General features: G+C 40.6%; 1 protein-coding gene across 1 annotated transcript in view; it reads right to left on the reverse strand.

The window, feature by feature from the left end:
• Positions 1 to 20,897, reverse strand: part of LOC311223912 (uncharacterized protein) — a 60,942-nt gene extending 40,045 nt beyond the window's left edge. Inside the window, exon 1 of the mRNA XM_084308679.1 lies at positions 20,781 to 20,897. Within this exon, the coding sequence (XP_084164805.1) occupies positions 20,781 to 20,862 (82 nt within the window). The 5' untranslated portion in view covers positions 20,863 to 20,897. The remainder of the gene's footprint in view (positions 1 to 20,780) is intronic.
• Between the last annotated feature and the right edge of the window lie 3,449 nt (positions 20,898 to 24,346).

Here is a 24,346-nt window from a genome sequence, read left to right on the forward strand (position 1 = left end):
GCAAGCAGCTATATAACGCTAACTAGAAGCTAACCACTGTATACAGTTCTAGTAGACAACATTACACCTCTGTGATTTAAATGTGTCCTTACTCCTTAGTAACTTATACTCGATGGTTGTACTAGGGTTGGATGCAGTTCCCCGTTGGTCAGTCTGTCTGTTTTCCATATTCTGCTGTGTTTAACGTTATCTGTTTGCGAGTGCTCCTGATGGCTAGCCTAGTAGTACCGCGGGACTTTTATTATTATATGTCCGCGGGTTGGCCAGTACTGCGCAAACGTTTATTAAACATTATATGTCCGCGGGTGGTCTTGTGCAGTGCTCTCGTGGCACTGTCTGTCAACTAAAGCGAACACTCAGAAGACGCGCACCGTTTGCCAGTCCAGTGATTGCAGAATGTTTTATTTTTTTGTATACTCGCCAGAGTGGCGAGTGGTCTTCATGAATCACTCGCCAAACGTAAAAAATACTCGCATTTGGCGAGTAAAGTGGCCTAATTTCCTCCCCTGGATGTCGGTAAAGGGTATGATCAAGGATTTCACGGATAGATTTTCCTCCATATTGCGCAAAAATCAATGCACAAAACTGTCGGAAATGGAAACGCTTTATTCAACGCTTTTTAATTCTTTAGAATACAACAACTCTACTAGACTAGAAAACCAAGTTAACATTCTAAAGACAGAGATCAAAGCAATATACAGACAAAAATCGGAAATGCAAATACGCAGCACAAGACAACAGCAGTATTTCCAAGGTTCTAAACCTAGTCACCTATTAGCCATGCGATTAAGAATTAATGCAAAATGTGCAGATATAACTGCCATTAGAAAACAACAAGTACTTGTAACAGACCCCAAAATAATAAACGATACATTCAAAGAATTCTACTCCGACTTGTATAATTCAGAAACGACCTTTGATCAAAACAAATTAGACACATATCTTAATCAAATTACTCTCCCTAAACTTTCGGAGGACGACGCTAAACAGTTAGAAGCACCGATCACATTAGAAGAACTCAAGAAGGCCATATCCGGAATGAAAAACGGTAAGGCTCCGGGAAAAGACGGTATCCCATCAGAAATGTACCTTTCTTGCTGGGACATATTTGGACCCTTATTACTAAATATGATCTTATACTCAGTCAAGGAGGGGAGCTTCCATAAACACCACAATATCGCACTCATTTCAGTCCTTATCAAAAAAGACAAAGACCCCACTGAGTGCGGTAGTTACCGACCTTTAAGCCTTCTCGGAACCGATGTCAAACTGTACTCTAAGATATTAGCCATCAGATTGCAAAAGCATATGACGTCTTTAGTTCATCCGGACCAAACTGGCTTCATAAGAGGTCGCCTGATCAATGATAACATAAGGCGAATACTGCACGTACTAGATGCAGACAAAGAGGACACCACACCTAAGGCGATGCTATCCCTGGATGCTATGAAAGCATTTGACAGGCTGGAATGGTCGTTTCTATGGGCAGTATTAGAAAGGATGGGGTTAGGAAAAGGATTCATTGATATGATTAAAGTACTATACAAGGACCCATCGGCCATGATTACAACAGGCACATTCATCTCCGAAATCTTTCCGGTATCACGCTCAGCCAGACAGGGTTGCCCTCTTAGTCCCGGACTATTCGATCTATCATTAGAGCCTTTAGCACAATTTATAAGACAATCCCAACACATAGAACCAATCGTAATCAAGGGCACACAACATAAAATTAGTTTATATGCGGACGACGTAATATTGTTCATGCAAAACCCCAACACCACATTGCTGCATCTACTCAAGTTGATAGAGAACTTTGGTGACTTATCGGGATTTAAAATAAATTGGCCTAAGTCGGCTTTCCTTCCTCTTAACATCCGTGCAAAAAAAGACACAACCCTCCCAGGCGCGATACCCATGGTTAAACATTTTAGATGCTTGGGTGTGGAAATATTTCCCACCATAAGACAAATGGTGAAGCACAATTACACAAAAATACAGAACAAAATCAAAGACGACCTGGACAGGTGGGCAAAACTTAAAAACTCAGTACAGGCAAGGGTATCAATAGTTAAGATGGATGTATTACCAAGAATCAATTTCATCAGCTCAATGCTACCGTTACCTCCTCCAGAGGGCTACTGGAAAAGATTACAATCCTCCACATACAAATTTATTTGGAATAACAAACCACCTCGCATAAAAAGATCCACCGCACAGAGAAATAAAGCAGACGGTGGCATGGCAGTTCCAGATTTTTTACAATATTTTAAGGCTTTCACATTAAGACCATTGAAAATATGGTTTGATCCCCAGGCTTTGGTATCTTGGAGAGAATTGGAAGAAAACATAGTAGCCCCACAGAGACTGAAAGACATAGCACACACTAAACTTTCAATCAAGCATTGTGAGCGGGAATTTGGCCCCATAATTACCCATGCAATCAGAACATGGCGGGAAACACAAAAGAAATATCCTAACCCTCAAAAATGGCATAATCACACTCCCATATTCAATAACAATGCACTCTTAATGGGAAAACGCCCTATAAGATTCCCTATATGGGAAGAGCAAGGCATACACTCATTAGGGGATATTTTTAATAACCAGGGCTTCTGTAGTTATGGCGAAATATGCACAAAGTTTTACCTCACCGAGTCCACATGGCTTTTTTACATACAGTTACGACTATGTCTGAGGTCTCACGGTGTTCCATTACTCATACCAATTGAACACCACAGATACCACACATTTTTCTATGAAAGAGAAACATTGGGAGGTTTTGTATCGGGTTTTTATTATCAATTACTAACGTCCTCGTATGAAACCCTTCAACTAGACACTGTCTGGAGGAGGGATATACCAGACCTGGAAAATGACTTTGATTGGCAAGGAGCCTGGGCAAATGTCCGACTTACATCAAGGAACCCGGATCATCAACAAATCAATCTGAACTATATTCACAGGCATACTTGACTCCTATAAGACAGTGCAGAATGGGGCTTAAACAAGACTCCAAATGCTCCCAATGTACAAATGGGGACAAAGGAACATTTATGCACATGTATTGGGACTGCCCACCAGTTAAGGCATTCTGGAAAGATGTGTCCCAACAATTATCAATACTCGTATCTTGGAATATACCTGTACACCCCTCGGTATTACTATTGAATGATGTTTTTGAGTTTGCAGTGAATCCACAGCTAAAGAGATTGGTTTTATCGGGTATCACAGTAGCTAAAAAGCTGATCGCATCACGCTGGTTTCAACCGGAAAAAATGTGCCGGAAAGTTTGGTTTCTTACATATCTCGATGTGATATATCAAGAAATATCTACAGCAATAATTCTGGGTCTCAATGAATCCAAAATGTCAATGTGGGTAGAAGTGGTGGAGAGAATAAAAGCTAGCTTATAATGGTAGTGTCTGGTTAGGAGTGAGGGATAATGGAGGTACTATCCAAGGGGGGGTCCGGGAGGGGGGGTTCGAGCTGGAGCATATGTGTGTAGGGTTTTAGAAAATAGGTATTAGGGGTATATTCTATACTAACATTTATATAATTGTAATTTCTCTGGATATACACTGTATACGGTTAAAATGTTATTATGGACTATTTTTGTTTTATCTTGTTTCTGTACTTGCATGTAATTTTAATCACCTTGACTGAAAGTTTCATTATGCATTATGTGTTGAGTACTGAATTTTAATAATTTTTGTTTTGCAATAATAAAAAAAAATATAAAAAAAAAAAAAAAATTAGGGGGCTAATAACCCTTTATAATTTCAGTGCGCCCCCTAACTTTTGATTGCAAGGTCTGACATTGACCCCCTTTTCAGGAGTTGACCTAGAGCCCACCAAGGTCATGCATATCAAGTTTGGTCAATGTCAGACCTTGCAATACACTGTAAGGCACTGTAAGGCTCTAACCCTCCCCCACTTCCAGTGATGAAGCTAAGCTATGCTAACGGAGCGTCTATTCCCAAAGCTAAAATGCACGCACAGAGACAAAAAAGGTATGTATCTTCTTGTCTAACTCCAGGGAAGATGTTAAATAAGCTAATTTCCCAAAATGTTGGAGTTCCCCTTTAAGTGCAGTGGTCTGTAGCCACTCACACTACCACAGAAGCTCCCCCCTCTGATGGAACAGTCCACATTCATTTGTGCGTCATCTTGCGTCGTTTGGAAAGACCAAATGAAGTATAGTATATTTATAGTAAATTTACTGAGGATGGACAGATAATGTTGATATTTAAACATAAAAAATACAATACATATTAAATGTATTCATGATCATCATGCAACATAAAACAATTGCAGGCACAATTTGGGAGAGGAAGGGGTTTTAGGTTGCGTGTTCTAAGTTCCAAAAAAAATTACTTAAAGTTTAAAGCTCAATATATCAAAACGTGGCACTTTACAGTGAACAGGAGGTTTATTTGTATTAAAAACAATATTGTTTTCATTTAAATGTCTGGAAGAGCTCAAAAATAAAAATGTCAAATGATATTTCCATTGCCTTTTTTGAGTTGATCTAAATGTTACTGATTGAATGAATGAATGAATGCATTATTTATTTAGAATTCTTTTTACAACTAAACACGCGAAAATGATAAGTTTGAAGCACAAAAGGCTTATAGAGCAACCTACCCCTAATTCAAAAACAAATTCAAAAAAGTTAAAGTTTGCAAAACGAAAAATAAAATAAAAATCAACAATCAACAAAAACCGTTCCCGAAAAGAACATAAGTCAACATAGGAAAATCAATACTTCATGGTAGAGAAAAACAGATTCTACATGTTAAATTTGACTATAGGATTCTAGAACCATGTTTTTAAACTTATTTTTAAACTTAAAAATACTCCTGCTGTTTTTTATTTCATCCGGTAGATTGTTCCAGACTGACACAGACATACTTTTAAGTGTGGTTCGAGCTCTAGGCTGTTTGAAATTGAGTGCTCTTCTTAAATTATACCTCACCTCTCGTTCTTTAAACAAAATGTGTAAGTTGCTTGGCAGTTGATAACTTCTAGCTTTAAAAACTATCTAACACAAAAATGTTGTTAAATGGGCATATAATATCGTCTCATATCGATTGCAGGCACCTGAATCGTATCGTATCGTGGCAGACTTTGTGATATCGGCAAATATCGTATCGTTGTCCAAAGAATTGATATCGTATCATATCGTGATGACACTGGTGATTCCCACCCCTACTAATTATGTGGCAAATTGTTGAAGAAGTGATGACACTCGACAGGCATGACATGTTTCATGGACTGAAGGTCCTGGAACTTTCTCTCCTTGATTGGCAGAAGCATGTGGAAACGTTGTAATCCGCGCTGTCAGCTCATTTGGCACCGGTAGCCTCTGTGGCAGTGCTTCCTACGCAGAGTTCTCTGAGAAGGAGAGCTTGTAATGGACCTCGCCATCACTGCTAAACTGAAGAGCCAGCAAATCATGTACAGTCGGATCTCCAGCTTTTTAGCCTGGTCTGATGCTCGACAAGTACGATTTCAGTATTTCATCATGCTAGACCACATTCACATGGTAGGGTGATTCTTGAAATTGGCAAAAAATAACACACGCTTGACATAGGCCATTATACTAACTGGATAGGAACAGCAAGATCTTTTCAATTAACTCATTGACTGCCGGGGATTAGCCATGGCCCTGTGGTAGCATTGCCACACTTTAAAAGATAGGACTGAGTCACCTTGTTTGTAGAGCTATAACTATATTCTATATTATAGCTATGGATACAATACTATGGCCCATTTGACATCACCTATCTATCGTTTCCATCCATACGTCCCGTGTTATACCGTGGTGAATATAAGTATGGTTTTAGAGTGGTCTAGGGTAATTCATGAAATGCTGAGTTATAGCCCTACAAGTCAATTCCACTATCGACATTGCCATTTCTTGCCTGTATACGCTATTATTATACTATTATACGCGATAACGATATGATAATGCTATCATATTTCTCGATATCGATAATTATAATTTTTTTTTTTTAAACAACAGATGTATGTTTATTTTGCAGCAATTCTTTGTCGTTGCCGCCATCTTTATCCAGTTCTCAGGCTGCAGCTGGTTTAAAAGCGAAAGTAAACCGGCTTCTCTGCTGGCTGTGGCTCCAGGGGAGTTGAACAGTTCTGGCTCTGCTAGTTTATTTTCGCTCTTTTGGCGCTTTTTTGGTGGACAAACCACTGCACATGTGCACCGTGACTCGTGACTGGAGTCTAGCTCTGCTAGCACACATATCCTACTGTGTACAGACGGTTTCAAACTGTATTTTAAATTAGAAAGCAAACTAAATAAATGGACAAGAGAAAAATAAATCTCAATTTGGTCAGTATTGTCATTTGGACAAGCAAAGCCATTACTTTAAGTTGCAGGCAAGAAAGACAAGTCTGTCCACTGTCTCTGGTTTTAAAACTGCCCTGTTGCACGGATCAACTCAGACCTCACAGCGTGTGTGCTACAGCATCACCCAAACATATTCACCATTGACTTGTTGTGTCCAAAAACGTAGGCAAACAGCCACAGATACACACACACACGGAGGCCCAGCCAAAACAAGGGGTCGAATATATTCCGTTGCAACTGTGCCAAGTTGCATTCACTTTGAATGGATAAATTACACAGTTGCACTTGTAATTATTCGCACCCCACAAAAAAAATAATAATAATTATATCAAAAAAAAATGTGGATATTCGATATCGATTATTAAAATATATCGCGATATTTATCGTTATCGTTATATCGCCCAGCCCTACTACCACCCCTGCAGGACTTATATAACAATGCAAATTGGGGGTGCAAATCCAGAGCCTGCAGAATAATGAAAGACCCCCACCACCCCAACAACAGCCTGTTCAAGCTGCTGCGGTCAGGCAAGCGCCTACGTACACACGCTGCGAGAACAGAGAGACTCCGGCTCAGCTTCTTCCCCCAGGCCATCAGAACACTGAACACTGAACTCTCCACTCACAAGTACACATGAGCACACACAGACACACACACACATAACACTCATGCGGCAACCGCCAAAACAATCACTTTAAACAAAATGATACTTTAAATAATGGAAAAGTCACTTTAAAGGAAGGAGGTATTGTATAGTATAGTTTAGATACATTAAGAGTTAAAATTGTATATTGTATAGTAGTGCACATAGGAACCAGTTTCTCAGCAACTATGTCTTTTTTTATCATGCATATCTTGTGTCTTACCTATTTTCTTTTTTCTATGCCTATTTTTATTATTGTATTTTGCACAATCAATGCGGGCATGACCACCCGCATTTCACTGTATGCCCTGGTGTATGTGACAAATAAACCTCTTGATTCTTGAGAACGGCTGCCCTCGCCCGACAAGGAAACATGAAACCGGAGACATTTGGCCATCCCACAGGCGAAGGTAGAAGGGTACAAAGGGTGCTCAATACCGCCATCTAACGGGATGCGGCCGGTATTGCACTTTTACATTCTCAGGCTGATTCACCATGTTAACACCAAGTCTGTGTGCCTGTAATGAATAGAAATATCGAATAAAAGAAATAACAATCAAATAACGAGTATACTCGTTGTTGGTGTTCAACGATTGGCGCCCAATAACTTGTATACTCGTCATTGGCAGTGAATGAGTTAAGAATGTAGGCAATTTTACCAGAGGTGGCCAGCATTATGAAGAGATGTCTTAAGCAATAACATAATTTTCCTCAAAGTGACATAAGCCATTATTTTAATAATGTGACAATATGTGAATTCTTAAAATGGGTGGCATTCCCCTTTAATATCCGATATACCTCCCAGCTCTACTGCCCGTACACATGAATGAATGCTCCTTTGAGTTGAGAGATAAGAGAGAATAGACATGAGAGGACCAAGCCCTAACCACACAATATAAGCCACTTCATATTGTATCTACAGATTGACATTTTCAACATGCAAATGTTATGCTTCCATTTGACTTGAGAGTTCATCTGCAAAACACACACACTGGGAAGGTTGTGACATGGGGATTAACACAAATGGCAAAGAGGCCAACAACAGTTTCCCCAGTTGAATCAAATAATAGTGCAGATGAAACAAAGAGACAGTCTGAGCGTGGAGGTGGGGGATGCCAGAAAGATGAATGTACACTCCTGCTATGCAACAGAGGTGTTAGGATGGGAGAATAATAGATGGCATAGAGGTGTTACAATGCAACATAAGTGGTACAATGCAATAGAGGTTTTAGAATGCAACATACGCGTTACAATGCAACAGAGGTGTTACGATGCAACAGAGGTGTTACGATGCAACAGAGGTGTTACAATGCAACCGAGGTGTTACGATGCAACAGAGGTGTTACGATGCAACAGAGGTGTTACGATGCAACAGAGGTGTTACGATGCAACAGAAGTGTTACGATGCAACAGAAGTGTTACGATGCAACAGAGGTGTTACGATGCAACAGAGGTGTTACAATGCAACAGAGGTGTTACGATGCAACAGATGTGTTACAATGCAACAGAGGTGTTATGATGCAACAGAGGTGTTACGATGCAACAGAGGTGTTACGATGCAACAGAGGTGTTACATGTACAATGAGAAAGAGGTTTTATAATGAGACAGGTGTTACGATGAGCAGAGGTGTTACAATGCAACAGATGTGTTATGATGGGAGAAAGAGAGATGAAATGGAGGTGTTAGAATGGGAGAAAGATATAAGCAACGTGTGTTACAATGGGAGAAAGACAGCGATATAAGCAACAGAGGTGTTACGATGCAACAGAGGTGTTGCAATGGGATACACAAGCAATAGAGGTGTTATGATGCAACAGAGGTGTTACGATGAGACAGGTGTTACAATGGGAGAAAGACAGATGCAACAGAGGTGTTACAGTTCAACAGAGGTGAAAAGATGGCATGATGGGGAGAAACATTGACAGTTAAAATGAGCAGGAAGTCAGTTGACTGGTAGGATGTGAGATGGGATTGGGGAGATACATAGTAGAAAAAGGAGAGAGGATTGTACCTGTGTGTGTGTGGATTAGGCTGGGTGTGTGTGTCTGTCTCCATGTATCCAGGCTCCTGAGTATGTGGGCCATCAATAAAGAGCACATACTATTACTGTATGGCCAGTTCCCAGTTTTAATATTTACATTTTCAAACTATTTACAAACATTTGCATGTTTGTATTTGCGTGTCAGCATTAAACTTTTAAGCTCCTGTCTCTTTAAATGAAAATTAAACTGTGCAGCTGCACTTCCTGGTTCACAAAATTAGATCAAACTGTAAAACTAGGTAGTGCAAATCAGATCCAGCAATTGTATATCTTATCTCTTGCATAATATGGTCTCTTAAAAGGAAAAGCAAAACTGATGAGGGACCTGCTCCTGGTCAGTGGTGGAAGAACTACACAGTTCCTTTACTTAAAGCTGCTGTAGAAAACATTCAGCAAATGAGTGAATCTTCTGATTTTAAAAATCTTCGCTATTTTCACCATTCTCTCAGCAACCGAGCAACTGATCAGTAAAAGGATTTCACCAAATATAGTGGAGTAAAAAGTACAATAAACGTACATTTCTTACTTAAGTACAGTTATAATTATTTTCGACCACTGCTCCTGGGTTGCTTCCTCCCAAAAACCACTGGAGCTCACTGGCATCTCAGTGCAATTACGCCTGCTGCCGAGTCCCACTGAAGGCCAGCCAGCGCTACTCGCATCAACAGAGAGACAGAGAAAAGGACACAAATGAAGTGACAGAGCAGCACGGCTGGGTTAAGCTGTCCGGAGGGCTGCAGCCTCAAACTCACACTATACAGTTAGGCCTGGCAATTAAAAAGACACGCACCACTGTGCTGCTCTCTGAAGAACACTTGCACATACTGTACGTTAATACATTTACCCACAGGGCACACGTGCCACACACAAGCCACTGTCCGGATTCTATTAATTGATTTTAGTTCAGCGTTTAATACTGTGCAACCCTATACCCAGTGGCGGCCGGTGTGAACTACATTTGGGTGGGCGTGGGGGGGTGAAGGGGGGGGGGGGGCAAGCGGACAGCTGACCAAGCGAATACTGACTCGAGTCTCGACATAACGTTACCCCGTTTCCAACGTTAAGTCAAGTTCATTCATACTACACTAGTACACGTATGATCAACCAATAATGAACACATATATATATCTTGTCATTTTAAACAAGTTACCATTCATTCATTCATCCATTATGCGTCACCCACGGCGAAATTAAATGTTATAGTTCAACAACAACACGCTGTGTTGAGAGAGCGAGAGAGAGAGAGAGCGAGAGAGAGAGAGCGAGAGAGAGACCGCATTAACTCACTTTGTTTAGTTGAAACGTGGTCCATGAGGGCTTGATAAAGTGTATATGTCCACTGTCCCATAGTCCCAGACTGTTGATGTATATCCACTGTCCAGACTGCATCCAGCTAGCCAAATAGCTTCTTGTTAGCCAAGTTAGGCACACCAACACAAGTACTGTGATGAGCTGTGTCTTTGCCCATTTCCGCATCGAACAGCCTGCAAACTACCTGGCGTTCTATCGCCCTGCTCTAAGACAAACTCTAACCTTAACCAACTTTGAAAGAGTGCCTAAGCTTAACCGTCGAAAGAACTTGCCGTCATGCTCTAAGACAAACTCTAACCTTAACCAACTTCGAAGAGTGACTAAGCCTAACCAGTGTAGAAACTGACGTCGGCCAATCAGAGAGCGTCTCCGAGAAATGCGGCTACGGAAAGTATAGATGCTGCTTGCTTAGATGATATAGATCGCTTGAAAACGCGCCCGGCTTCCATCATATTACATCATATTTCAACGCACAGTGCGTTACGTGCGTTGCCCTATTTGATTGGTTGCGAGGATACAGCGATGAAACCAGTGCACGCCCTGCTGTGCGCGATATGTCTCGCCCCGGCCTGAGAGGTAGTTACTAGTGACTTCCTGTGAATGAAAAACTATTATTTATATTTGATATATTAACGTTATATTGTGCATTGGAAACACAAACACTTAAAATTTGTAAATATTATTCATTTTAAACATGTTTATTTTATTTCTAGGGCTCTAAATTTTTTTTTTTTAAATGTCTTCTTCTTCTCTCTTTTAACCAGGGAGGGCGGCGCTCTAGCGCCCACTATCGGCCGGCCGCCACTGCCTATACCTCCTTTTAGAAAAGCTGAAACAACACACACACATACAAAATTAACATTACTCAATATTTTTATCAGGGGAAATAAATACTTTTCTTCCGCACTTTTCTAAAAGCTCTGTGGATGTAATTATTTATGTATTACAGTAGTTATTATTATAATATTTTTATTATTATATATATTGTTTTTTATAAATGATTACTCTACATATAAATGTTATCTATAACACCTTTAACTAATAGGACACAGCAAGTGACGGTCAATGGGACACTGTCAGAGACCAAACACAGTAATACATGAGTCCCACAAGGTTGTAACATATCATCTATACTCTTTACATTGTACACTAATAAGTTAGTACACCCCAAAAATTACATTATACAATTTGCTGATGACACTGTGATTTTGTGCCTTGCTCCACAATAATATGGACCCTTCTGTGTACCACAACGAGACCAGATAGACACCTTCATCGAGTGGTGTGACACCAACCATCTCATTCTAAATGCCACCAAAACACAGGAGGATGGTTTTTAACCTGAGGCAAGAGAGGCACAACAAATGCTGGTATATAAGTATAAGCTATCTCCTTATACTACATCATTATTGGAATGGAATTTTGAAACCTATGGAACGCATTCTAATGACTGGCCAGTCCCCAGGTTTGCTCTGAACATGGTAAATCTGGCTTTCATTATGATGCCTCTAGCTCATGGAATGAACTCCAACAGTCATTAAAGCTTGAGATTCTCCCCTCTGTTTAAAGTTTAAAACCTTGATCTCCAACCTTTGTCAATCAAGTTGTACATGTTTTAATTGATGTGTTATCCTTGCTCTTTGCCTAGTCTTATTATCTTGTTTTATATGCTGTGTGATTTTATATGTTTTATGCTTTTTTCTGTATGTACACTAATATATATATATATATATATATATATATATATATATATATATATATATATATATATATATATATATATATATATATATATATATATATCTTTATTGATAATGAACATATATACAAAGAAAGCTTACAGCTTATTTAAATTGCGGTCCTTCAGATGTCTGTGAGTAATATGTACTGGTGAGTGTATGCCTGGATGTGTGTAGGTGTATGAGAGTAATGATACAACATGCACTTGTCAGAGCCTGTGGGTAAAGCTAGGGTGTGCCCACCATGCAGGGGGGAGGAAAACATAGGGAGATAAAATACAGTAAAAATGTTTATAAAATACAATTAATACAAATAAAAAATATACCCCATAAAACCTAATAGAATACCTTCAAAATAAATAAAATCAACTAAGATAAATAAAATATAATTAAACCCAGGTTCTGCTTCTCCTGATCCAGATCTTTAAAAGAGGAATAGGGGCTTATTAACTTAGTGTCTGCTGGTAGTCTATTCCAATCTACTGCCGCAGAGTACAGGAATGAATTCTGCCCAATGCATCTTTTGCATTTTATCTGTAGGGCTCCCTCTAGTGCCCTACAGACGTTCCAATGTCACTGACGTTGGGAAGTAGTTTCTGAGGTATTTTGGAAAACATTATTTACTATCCTGTGGAGTTTTATTTGGGTTACTCGCTCATCTACTCTGAGCCACTTGAGGCTGTCGAAATGAGACTGTAGTAGGTGAGTCCTGGGATGCAACTGTAAAATAAGTCTAACTAATTTATTTTGTGCGGTCTGCAGCCTATCGCCTTAGCGGTCTGCAGGCTATTGCCTTAGAAAAGGAAGTTGACATAACTGTAAATGAGGGAGACCTCAGTTGCTTGTGAAGTTTAAATAAAAGTGACTGACCATGAGCCAGTGGTCATCAAAAACCAGACAACGTTTCAGGTGTCCTCCTATAAATACTTCAGGTGTCGACATACTGTAGACAATCTTCTTTGCTGGAAAACGCACATTGATAACGCGTGCAAAAGACTGCAGCAGAGACTTCCTTTTCTAAGGCGATTGAGGCAGTATGGAGTCAGCAGCCAGATCATGCTGATGCTCTATGGGGGAACCCTAGAGAGCATCATTAGATATGGAATTACAGCACGGTTTGGCAGTGCAACTGAAAAGCAGGCTTGCCAGCGTGATGCACAAAAGTCATCAAAAGGGCAAAGTGCAAATCAAACCGTGTGAAGCCGCTGAACTCTAATGCTACATCTTAATAGAGAGCAACAGAGCAAAGTGCAATAAATATACAAGCACTTCAGCACTTAGCTCTTTAGAATTTAGCTCTTCAGCACATAGCTCTTTAGCACTTAGTACTTCAGCATTTACAGACGCAGCTCTCAGGACTCTGAGCTCTGCTCTGCTCTGCTACTGCGGTAATCATGCACCATTAACCTGGCAGTGCTGTTAACTCTTAGCTCTTTAGCACTTTAATACTTCCAGTTTCCGCAGGTGCTGCAAGTGTGTTTTTGTGTTAAAATAAGAGCCATCACTGATATAGAGTGTTTGGTCAGTAACATGGGTCTCCCAGTCCCTCTGCTCTGCAGTAAAAACTACAGCTGTCCTAAATACTTCAAAGCTTCGTTCGATGGGCATGGGATTCGAACGGGAAAATAAAATGTGATAAAAAAATATATATATATATATATATATATATTTAAAAATAAAATTACCTGCAAAATCTTGCGCCTCCAATGCAATGAACGTCATACGCCTCATTAACTCCACCTCTCTTTGTTAACTACAACAAGCATGTGGATATTCCTCATTAACTCCTCCTCTCTGTGCAGCAGACATGTCTAAGTCCTCAGGTGTGTGGTGCCGTTTCTCGCCTGGACACGCTACTATTTCCAAATCAAATGTATATAATAGGTATTATGTTTCATCATGAATGCATCAAAGGGGGGGGGGGGGGGGGGGGGGGGGGGGTCGTTTTTTGATGCTCTGATCGCCAGTAACGGCATTTGTTTTGAACACCACACACGCTGATCAGCTGGATCGATATGAAATCATTGTAGGATCAAGGTGGAATTGACGTCAGATAGTCCTTACCTTTGATCAGGGTTATTCCAAAAAGAATATTCCAACTAGGACTAGGGTTTTCAAAGGGTAGGCAATACTGCCACCTATCAGGTATTGCACTCTCTGGGAATCAGTATGGCTTTCAGCGGTAACATATAGGTCTGTGAGTGTAATATTGATATTAAAATCGAATAAAAGAAAAATCTATCTAAAAACGCGTCCAATGTGTTAAAATATGCAAAGACAACACCCAAAAAACTGAGTGCCAGATATGCCACAAGAAATTGGCATATCACAACTGTACGAGTCAAATCACTTAAAAAACATAAGTATCGGTGTACACGACGCCACACATTAATAAGGCTATGCCTATGCTATGGCTAATGTTGAGTTACCAAGTTGGCTAATTGTAATCATCCGCTTTTGTAGGTGCATTGTGTGAAAACGGATGCTTCGTCAGCCAATACATTTTAATTTATTATTTGTGTTTATGTTAAGGAAAGCGAAGCAATGCCGTTTGTTATTTAAAATGAGGTCGGACTAGGCACTGACAGATGTGTTCATTGTGCTGCTTTTATAAAGCCTCAAATGACGGCTTACACCGAAACAATATTTCATATATATATATATATATATATATATATATATATATATATATATATATATATATATATATATATATATATATATATATATATATATATATAATTTTTAAGTGAAGATTGGTGAAAGTTAGGTTTGCACTTCAATCCCAATAGGGAAATTCATCTTGGTTTGATAATTTTTATGTCAAATAAAAACAAAGCTTATTTGAATGATTTCCTTGCGTTTTTTTTTTTTTAAACTTTGGCCATTCCCCTGGCTCTTTTTTGCGTTTATCGCATTTATTCTGGTCAAGGATGACCGACAGAAACAGGCTGAAGGGGTTCAGATGGGGGGGAAGACACTCTGGGAAAGGCACGGCTGCAGTCCGGGATTCGAACTCGCTAAACCCCAGATCCGTGACGAGCACGGTTGTCCCCGGCGCCGAAATAGCGCTCGAGGTACGTGGTGAGCTACTGGAGCTCCCGCGTTTTTTGTTTTTAAGAGAAAAAAATCGATTAAAATCGTAAATCGGATGTGGTGTGAAAAAAAGTGGTGTGAGATAAAATATTTAGGCCATATCGCCCAGCCCTAGTGTTGTGTTAAACGTTCCTAGTTCCTAAATGGTAAATGGTGCATTTATAAAGTGCTTTTATCCAAAGCGCTTTACAATTTGTTCCTCACATTTTGCCCATTCACTCATACACACCGACGGTGGAGGCAACGATGCAAGGTGCCTACCTGCTCATCGGGAGCAATTAGGGGTTACGCAAGTGTCTTGCTCAAGGACACTTCGAATCAAACCGGGAACCTTCTGATTACCAGACGAGTGCTCTACCTCCTGAGCCACTGTCGACCCAGTGTCTAGCTTCGCCTTGAATGCTCCTCGTGTTTTTGTGATGTTTTTTTTTTTTTTTTACGTGAAGCAACTATCTAGCAACTATCTAGCTTTTTATGTGACGCAACGGACTGATGTGCCCGAGACTAATTTCCCTGTGGGGACAATGTAGCTTACACTACTCTACCCTACGCACACGCAACGGACACACATGTGAGACGACACTGTATGAAACCTGATGTGAGACTATTTCATATTCCCCAGACTACTTTTAGCCGGCCGGCCTCGTTCCATTGACCCCTGATCAATGAAGCTGACAAACGACATGTCACAACAGCAGGCTCTGCACACAACGCCTTGCAGGGCCACATTAACCCCATCACCTCAGAGGGTATGTATGGATCTGCACAGAGTCAAGCACCACACACACACACACACGCGAGCGCACACACACACACGCACACACACACACACACTCTTCAGTAGGCTGACCATCCGTAGGCCAAGGACAGTGGCGCTGATTAGATTGGAACATATTGATTTTAATCAATAAAAGGAACCGAACGGAGGCGTGCAACCTCCCCAGACAAGGGAACTTGATTTAATTCAATTGTAGAGCTTGGTCTTGTAACAGCACTCATGAGACCACCCAGGAGAATAGTCTGGCTGACTGGAACTAGCAACCGTGACCCGTGTATGTGAGAGAGAGGGTGCTTCTGTATGCGAGTGTGTAGGACATAAAATGATTATTTGAGTTCACATGCATGGAAATTATGTTTGTCTGTGCGTGTGTGCTTCTGTATGTGAGTGTGTAGAACAGGGGTCCCCAAACTTTTCCCTTCTCTGGTGGGGGCCGGGGTCAGTTTGTAACAGAAAAAGTGTGACGATCGCAGGGGTGCCTAAACGTAAACATTTATTGTTTTCCAGAAAGCCACACAACCAAATATTAATAACCCTTTCCGGGATCTTCACAGAAAAAAAAGTCAGGAAATAAATAATAACACTATTAACTCATTCAGCGCCGGAGCTTAATCCGCAAGATGGTGCTACAGTAGAACGCCACCGCTTTAATCAATGGGGGGACTGCGAGATTTGCGAGTGCTTATAATATATCTTAAATTATAGCTATGGGTCTAATACACCCGTCGATTATCAGTGAGTTGCTTCCAGTCAACATGTACAAAACGGATAGTTTTTTCATCTGTACATTTCCGTTTTATACCGTTTTGAATATGAGTATAGTTTGGGTGCTTCTGAGTAATTCCAGAGAAAGACGCGATAATAGCGTTTTAGTGGAATACACAAAACACGTTGTAATTTTTCGCCTGATTATCAAATCTTCCTGAAATCAACGCTAGAACATCATTATTATCCTTCCTCGTGCAAGCATGCAATGTGGCTTAGACCGGGGCCCCACCCCACCCCCCCCCCCCTCTTGCCACCAACGGCACACAGCCACACATACACACACAGAGACAGCGTCGATCGGGGTAGAAATAAATATCAGATCAACGATCAAATTTATATATAGTGTTCTTACCTTGTATCTGATGTAATGCAAAAGAAATAATCCAATTATCTGATCGCCATTTCAAATACTGCTCGTGGAGGTCCGTACCACATTACCGAGCGTTACACACTGACGGGCGGGTATTTGCCCTTTTGCGAGCTCAGACCCATTCCCAACGATAACATCAGGCTGGATGGATGAAAATGAATAGATATCGCTAATAAAATAAATAGCGATTAAAACTCGGGTCTGGCGCTGAACGGTCGGCGAGTTAACCCGACTATCATCGTGACTGGCGCTGAATGAGTTAATTAAATAAATAACACTATTTATGAAATAAATATACAGTACCTACAGACCACCTAGCTCTAGCTCTGTACTATTTAAAAGCACAGTGGAGGACACACTCAAAGGTTATCGCACCTCAGAGATGGCAGTGGACATGTATGACAGGACAAAGGCCATATGTAATGGCCTTGGGATTGAGGAACATACTACCAGTCAAAGGAGGAAGCAGAAAAGGATGGACGAGTATGTAGTTGAGTCATCTTGTGGCACAAGCTCAGACTTCAGCTCAGGAGATCAGCTGAGACAGAGACTGTTCTAACTTCTATCCAGTCCTCGACAGAATGCTGCAAGAGCTTGAGAGCAGGTTCTCATGAGTTGGAGAACAACTTATGAGAGGCATACAGGCATGTTATCCAGCCTCAGACCAGTTTCTCTCAGTGGAATTGCTGCAATCCCTCGCCACACATTACAATATCCAACTACTGCCAGAGGAGATCACAGTTGCAAAGTGTTTCCTGGCCAGGACAGGCAGAGATGCAGTCCCTACTATCCAAAGTGTCTTTTCCCTCCTGGATGATAATAATAATAATAATAATAATAATAATAATAATAATAATAATAATAATAATAATAATAATAATAATAATAATAATGATCATGATCATGATCATGATCATGATAATAATAATAATAATAATAATAATAATAATAATAATAATAATAATAATAATAATGCATTTTATTTATAAGGCGTCTTTCAGGGGGGGAAAAAAAGTCCACAAATCGGTGAATGAAAAAATTATAGGATCAAATGAAAACTACTACTAAATTGATGTTTAAAAGTACTAAAAACCAACAAAAAAGATCAAACACTAACAAACATTCAGAACAGACAATGGGGATGCTGCCATCTTAAAAAAAAAAATATATATTATATTTTTTTAGGGGGCCAGATCCGGCCCGCGGGCCGTAGTTTGGGGACAACTGGTGTAGAACATCAATTGTTATTTTAGTTTACATGCATGTGTGTGTGTGGTGTGGGCACATATGTGTGTGTGCACATATACTGTGTGTGTGTGTGTGCGTGTGTGTGGTGTGGGCTATTATGTGTGTGTGTGCACATATACTGTGTGTGTGTGTGTGTGTGTGTGTGTGTGTGTGTGTGTGTGTGTGTGTGTGTGTGTGTGTGTGTGTGTGTGTGTGTGTGTGTGTGTGTAGGAGAGTGGAGGAGTGCTCTACTGTAACTGTACCATCTATCCCGTTCCTACTGAGAGCTCCCCAGGGCCACATTGCTCCATGCAGTCCTCAGATGTGTTCTAAGGCTAAACAGTCCACACAGCCAGTAGCTGTTTGGTTAGAATATTGGGTTAATATTGTAGAGTGGGATAAAGGAACAGTGAGAGGGAGTAGTCTAGGCTCTGTGTGAGGGCAGATCTGAATACAACAGTACAATACAATAGCAATAATAATACAATAGTCTAGGCTCTGTGTGAGGGCAGATCTGAATACAACAGTACAATACAATAGCAATAATAATACAATAGTCTAGGCTCTGTGTGAGGGCAGATCTGAATACAGCAGTACAATACAATAGCAATAATAATACAATAGTCTAGGCTCTGTGTGAGGGCAGATCTGAATACAACAGTACAGTACAATACAATAGCAATACAATAGTCTAGTGTGTGTGTGTGTGTGTGTGTGTGTGTGTGTGTGTGTGTGTGTGTGTGTGTGTGTGTGTGTGTGTGTGTGTGTGTGTGTGTCAGGGCAGCTCTGAATACAACAGTACAATACAATAATAATACAATAGTCTAGTGTGTGTGAGGGCAGATCTGAATACAGCAGTACAATACAATAATAATACAATAGTCTAGTGTGTGTGAGGGCAGATCTGAATACAACAGTACAATACAATAGCAATAATAATACAATAGTCTAGTGTGTGTGAGGGCAGATCTGAATACAACAGTACAATACAATAGCAATAATAATACAATAGTCTAGTGTGTGTGAGGGCAGATCTGAATACAGCAGTACAATACAATAATAATACAATAGTCTAGTGTGTGTGTGGTGTGTGTGTGTGTGTGTGTGTGTGTGTGTGTGTGTGTGTGTGTGTGTGTGTGTGTGTGTGTGTGTGTGTCAGGGCAGCTCTGAATACAACAGTACAATACAATAGCAATAACAATACAATAGTCTAGTATGTGTGAGGGCAGATCTGAATATAGCAGTACAATACAGTAGCAATAATAATACAATAGTCTAGTGTGTGTGTGTGTGTGTCAGGGACATTTGCAAAATGTCCCAAACTACGATCGACCTGATTTTAGTGTAAGATTAATCAAATATAGTACAGAGTGGGGTCATAGAATACGGACTAAGTGATCATTACCTTGTCCACAGCACAAGAAATAAACAGAAAGTATCTTTCCTCTGTGCACAAAACCATTCATATCAGAAAAGTACTCTGTAGACACTTTTAGATATTTTTTTACAGAAGTGGATTGGTCTCCTGTAATAAATACTAGTGATGTAGACAAGGCGTGGGACAGTTTTAAAAGGCTATTCCTCCAAGTAGTGGACGTAGTCGCCCCTCTCAGGGTGCTTTCACACCAGAGCTGTTTGGTCCGGACTATCGGACCAGAGTTCGTTTCCTCGGATAGTCCGCTTTTTTTGGGGTGGTGTGAATGCTCAGTCGAACTCTCGTGCGGACCAAACACGCAAACTCTGGTCCGCCTGAAAACGTAGGTCTCGGTTCGCTTCATCGGACCAAACGCAAGACCAAATATAGGAAGTGACCTGATAAACTGTGCATCTTGGGTAGAACGCGCATTCACTGCAAAACAAGCATGCGGTAAACATGTCTCGTGGACAGACGTGGGCGAATGACGAGGTGAAAGCCCTGATAGAAATATGGGCAGAAGACCAAATTAAACAGCTGTGGGCACTCATAAAAACAACGCGGTGTACAAGTTGTTTAGCGAAAGGATGGTGGTAATGGGCTTCAATAGAACAATGCCACGTCAAAATAAAAAAACTGCATCAGCAATATATTAATAAATAAGCAGATAATTAAATTAGCAAACACACAGGTATGTGAAAACATCCATGCATTTAATTTAATATCACTTTAAACGTCATTTATTCTCCAAACATTAAAGTTACATTAAGAGACATTAAGGTTTCCCCTCATTTTCAATGCTGTGGAGATTACAGACTTGTTAAAACAGGTCAACACACAAATAACAACAAAGGAAGAGAAGGATCAGTTTAGATAGTTAGACACTCAATAAATAGGACAAAAGGAAATACACACAGGGACACACATATGAAAGAAAGAGCACACACACACACACACACACACACACACACACACACGCATGCAATGAAGGAGCAGAGAGAAACAAACTAGTAAATACCTTCAGAGGAGTCAATGCACTCTGACAGCATATCTGTGGAAACCATCAGTGAAGCTTTGGTACTGTTTTCTGCCTCTAGCATAGCATTGATCAGACAGGAAATATAAAACGTGGGGTGAAAGCAGGGCTGTATGTGTGTGTGTGTGTGTGTGTGTGTGTGTGTGTGTGTGTGTGTGTGTACATCATCCGACTGCTGTGGACGGTTTCAGTTAAATTACCGTTGTTTCAACCGTTTCCACTTCCCTTTCTGAAAGCACAAACGGAGCTAAGTCTCACCAGATGGAAAACTAACTCAAAACATCCACCTAAGAAGTACATACCATGACGACCTCCAGTTTGCTGACAAACTAGTTAGATGTGTAGTGAAACATGTAGTGAAACCACACTGCCAGATCTGTCGCCATCTTCCACAGAACAAACTCGTAAACATGACATTTATCAATGAAAGGGAATAAATGAGTGAAAATAATCACAAGAGGCCATAAAGGAGAAGAAAAAAGGCCAACAACGTGCCTTGGTGGCAAAGGCTAGCAGCATCGAAGATAACCAAGCGAGCAGCATTGAAGCTAACCAAGCTAGCAGCATCGAAGCTAACCAAGCTAGCAGTATCAAAGCAAACCAAGCTAGCAGCATTGAAGCAAACCAATGTAGCAGCAGCAAAGGTAATAAAGCTAGTGGTACCGAAGCTAATCAAGCTAGTGCCATAGAACCAAACCAAGCTAGCAGCATCAAAGCAAACCAAGCTAGTGGCATCAAAGCTAATCAAGCAAGCAGCATCAAAACGAATCAAGCTAGCGGCATTGAAGCTAACCAAGCTAGCAGCATTGAAGCTAACCAAACTAACTGTATAGAAGCAAACCAAGCTAGCGGCATCGAAGTGAAGCTGATGAAGGCCAGAGGAGCCTCGCAAAGAGCATAGATTCCAATGACATAATTAAGGCGATAAAGGAGCTAAAAACGGATCTCAACTGCCTGAGACAGGGCAGATCAATGGCAAACTGGACAACCTTGAGACGGAAATGCAGAGTCTATCCGACGAGTTGGAGACGCGGAGACCGCAGAGAAACAGGTGGAGGGCAGACTGAAGACCTACTGACCTACCTAGAACAGCAAAGAGTCATACAGCAAGAGGAGCTTGGTACCACAGTTCATAGTGAAACTCCATTACCACAAGACATGGATCTGATAATACAGGGGGCTCATCGGTCCCTGGTGCAAAAACCCAGACCCGAAGCCCCACCGAGACCTATTATTATCAACTTCCAGGAGTTCACAGCCAAGGAGACGGCACTGAGAGAAGCTAGGAAAAAGGGGGGGGGGAATCCAAAAGGATTTTTTTAAAGGATAAGAGGATTCACTTTCAAAAGCCATAAAGGAATAAGCGGATCCACTGGGACACAGGGATCCGAACATACAGCGGTGCGCAGGAGGCGCAGGGGGAGCTGAGGAGGCGCAGATTCCCATGTGGAAGAGCCGGAGACAGTCAAGGAAGAGAGCAGTGGGGAAATGTGGCTTTGTGAGCTATTGGAAAGACAGCAGGCAGCGGGCCGCCGTGATAAAGTGCCAGCCACGGCCCAGAGAGCGAGGAGTAGATAGGAGTGCTCAATAGGAACAGCAGATATATCAGACCACAACTCAATTTAGGTGTTATAGATAACATTTTTATGTAGAGTAATCATTTTGAAAAAAATAACATCCACAGAACTTTTAGAAAGGTGTGGAATAAAAAATATTGCTTCCCCACCCAAAAAACATTTATTTGTGAATACATTTCATCAATCATTTAAAAAACGTTTGCGGGATGTTGTTGTTTACATGTTGCAGGCATGTATACCCTCCCTACTTCCCATTTCCCGACGTGGAATGCACCTAATTGGATAAATGACATGCAGCTGCTCTAGTGCAACATCTAGAGGCTGAATGTTATCTATAGCAGGGGTTCCCAAAGTTTTCAGGCCGCAACCCCCGAAATAACGGTGTCCGGTACCGGACCGCAAATTACATCACATCATAAATCATTCTCTCTAGACTGTCTGACATAATTATCGTTTAATTTTTCAAATGTATTCAAGAGTAAACATCTACAAAACCTTCTGTTTAATCATCTTCCCTTTATTCATTTCCCTAGATTTATTTGTACAGGTTATCTCAAGAAGGTGCTGAACGAGCTCAGTGGCCATTTTTCATGTCTGGTCATTTTTAGCATGGTGTTATTCACTGTCAAAGATGCTAAGAAAAATCATAATTTATATTGTCCTTTGTTGCATCACAATTTACTCAAGCCTAGTAACAGACACAATATACCTGAATACATTCCCTGAGATCCATAGATGTCCCTAGATATTAAAAATAAAAAGATAAATTAAATATGTCTAACCCTAACTAACCTTACTGTCATATCACGCAACACTTTGATGAACATTGTTACTCAGCTGATAGAGCTGTACCCTTCCTGATGACTTGTCGTACAGAACTTGTAAGTCGCTTTGGATAAAAGCGTCAGCTAAATGACTAAATGTAAATGTAAATGTAACCATGTCACTCACAACAGCAGTCATAGTGTATATTTTCAGCAATACATTTGTTTACCAATAGGTTAAAGTGTTATTAGTGAGATTTTAGATTTTGAAATGTATTGTTTTGATCACGGAGGTTGGCCATTTTGAATTAGTGGCCGTCGCTGAATGATGACGATTGTAGTTTCTTTGTAGATTCTAGCTGCCTTCAAGCAAATTACTTGTGTATGCATTTTGTTTTATTTCTCTTATTACTCTGGATTATATACCACAAAACTGAACGTTATTGGCATATATTGGAGCACGGTTAGTTTGTCTCTCCTATTGTGAACATTTAGCAACCATCCAATTTGAAATCAGTTTCAAAATGGCGGAGCTGTCGCAAGAATAAAAAACCTACTGTACATACAGTAGATTTCATTCTCTGTTCTTCATAAACGCCTGGTGATACTAAATCAAAATTGACCTCTGCCATTGGAAAGAGTAGATTTGGCCCGATCCATAGATCGGCCACCAGATGGCGCTCTTGAACCGCTAGAGAGTTGAGAGGAGATCAGCAGTGTGTCTCAGGGCTCCGGAAAGGAAATATGATTTCGATGACAGATTTTTGAAATATTGACATCAAAGACGAGTTACGGCGTCTTCGGCAGAATGCGCATGGCTCGGAATGACGTGAAAACTCGTTCCCGGCGATCATAGTGTTAAGAGTTGGACAATATTGGTATCGGTAAAAAAGCCAATATCGAGCATCCCTAGTTTTAAGTACTCGCAAATAAGTCCTATTCTCCATTGGATACAGCGTTGGCCCAGAAGGGCATCAGCAGAGGGCACTGTTGGCCCTGAATGAGTTAATGTCGTATTGTTGTGATGTTGTTTACTAAATAAAAATGCATACCATTACCCACAACAACAATAATAACAACAAACAAAAACAAAAATCCTCAATCAAAAATGTATGTGTTTTTTTGTGACAAGAATGTTTTTTCTAAAGCACAAAAGCACTAATGACGGCAGTGTATTGTGTATTCGAGAGGGGGCACAGGGCCATGG

The sequence above is a fragment of the Notolepis coatsorum genome (assembly GCF_963971535.1).
Source record: "Notolepis coatsorum genome assembly, chromosome: 2".
NCBI lineage: Eukaryota > Metazoa > Chordata > Actinopteri > Aulopiformes > Paralepididae > Notolepis > Notolepis coatsorum.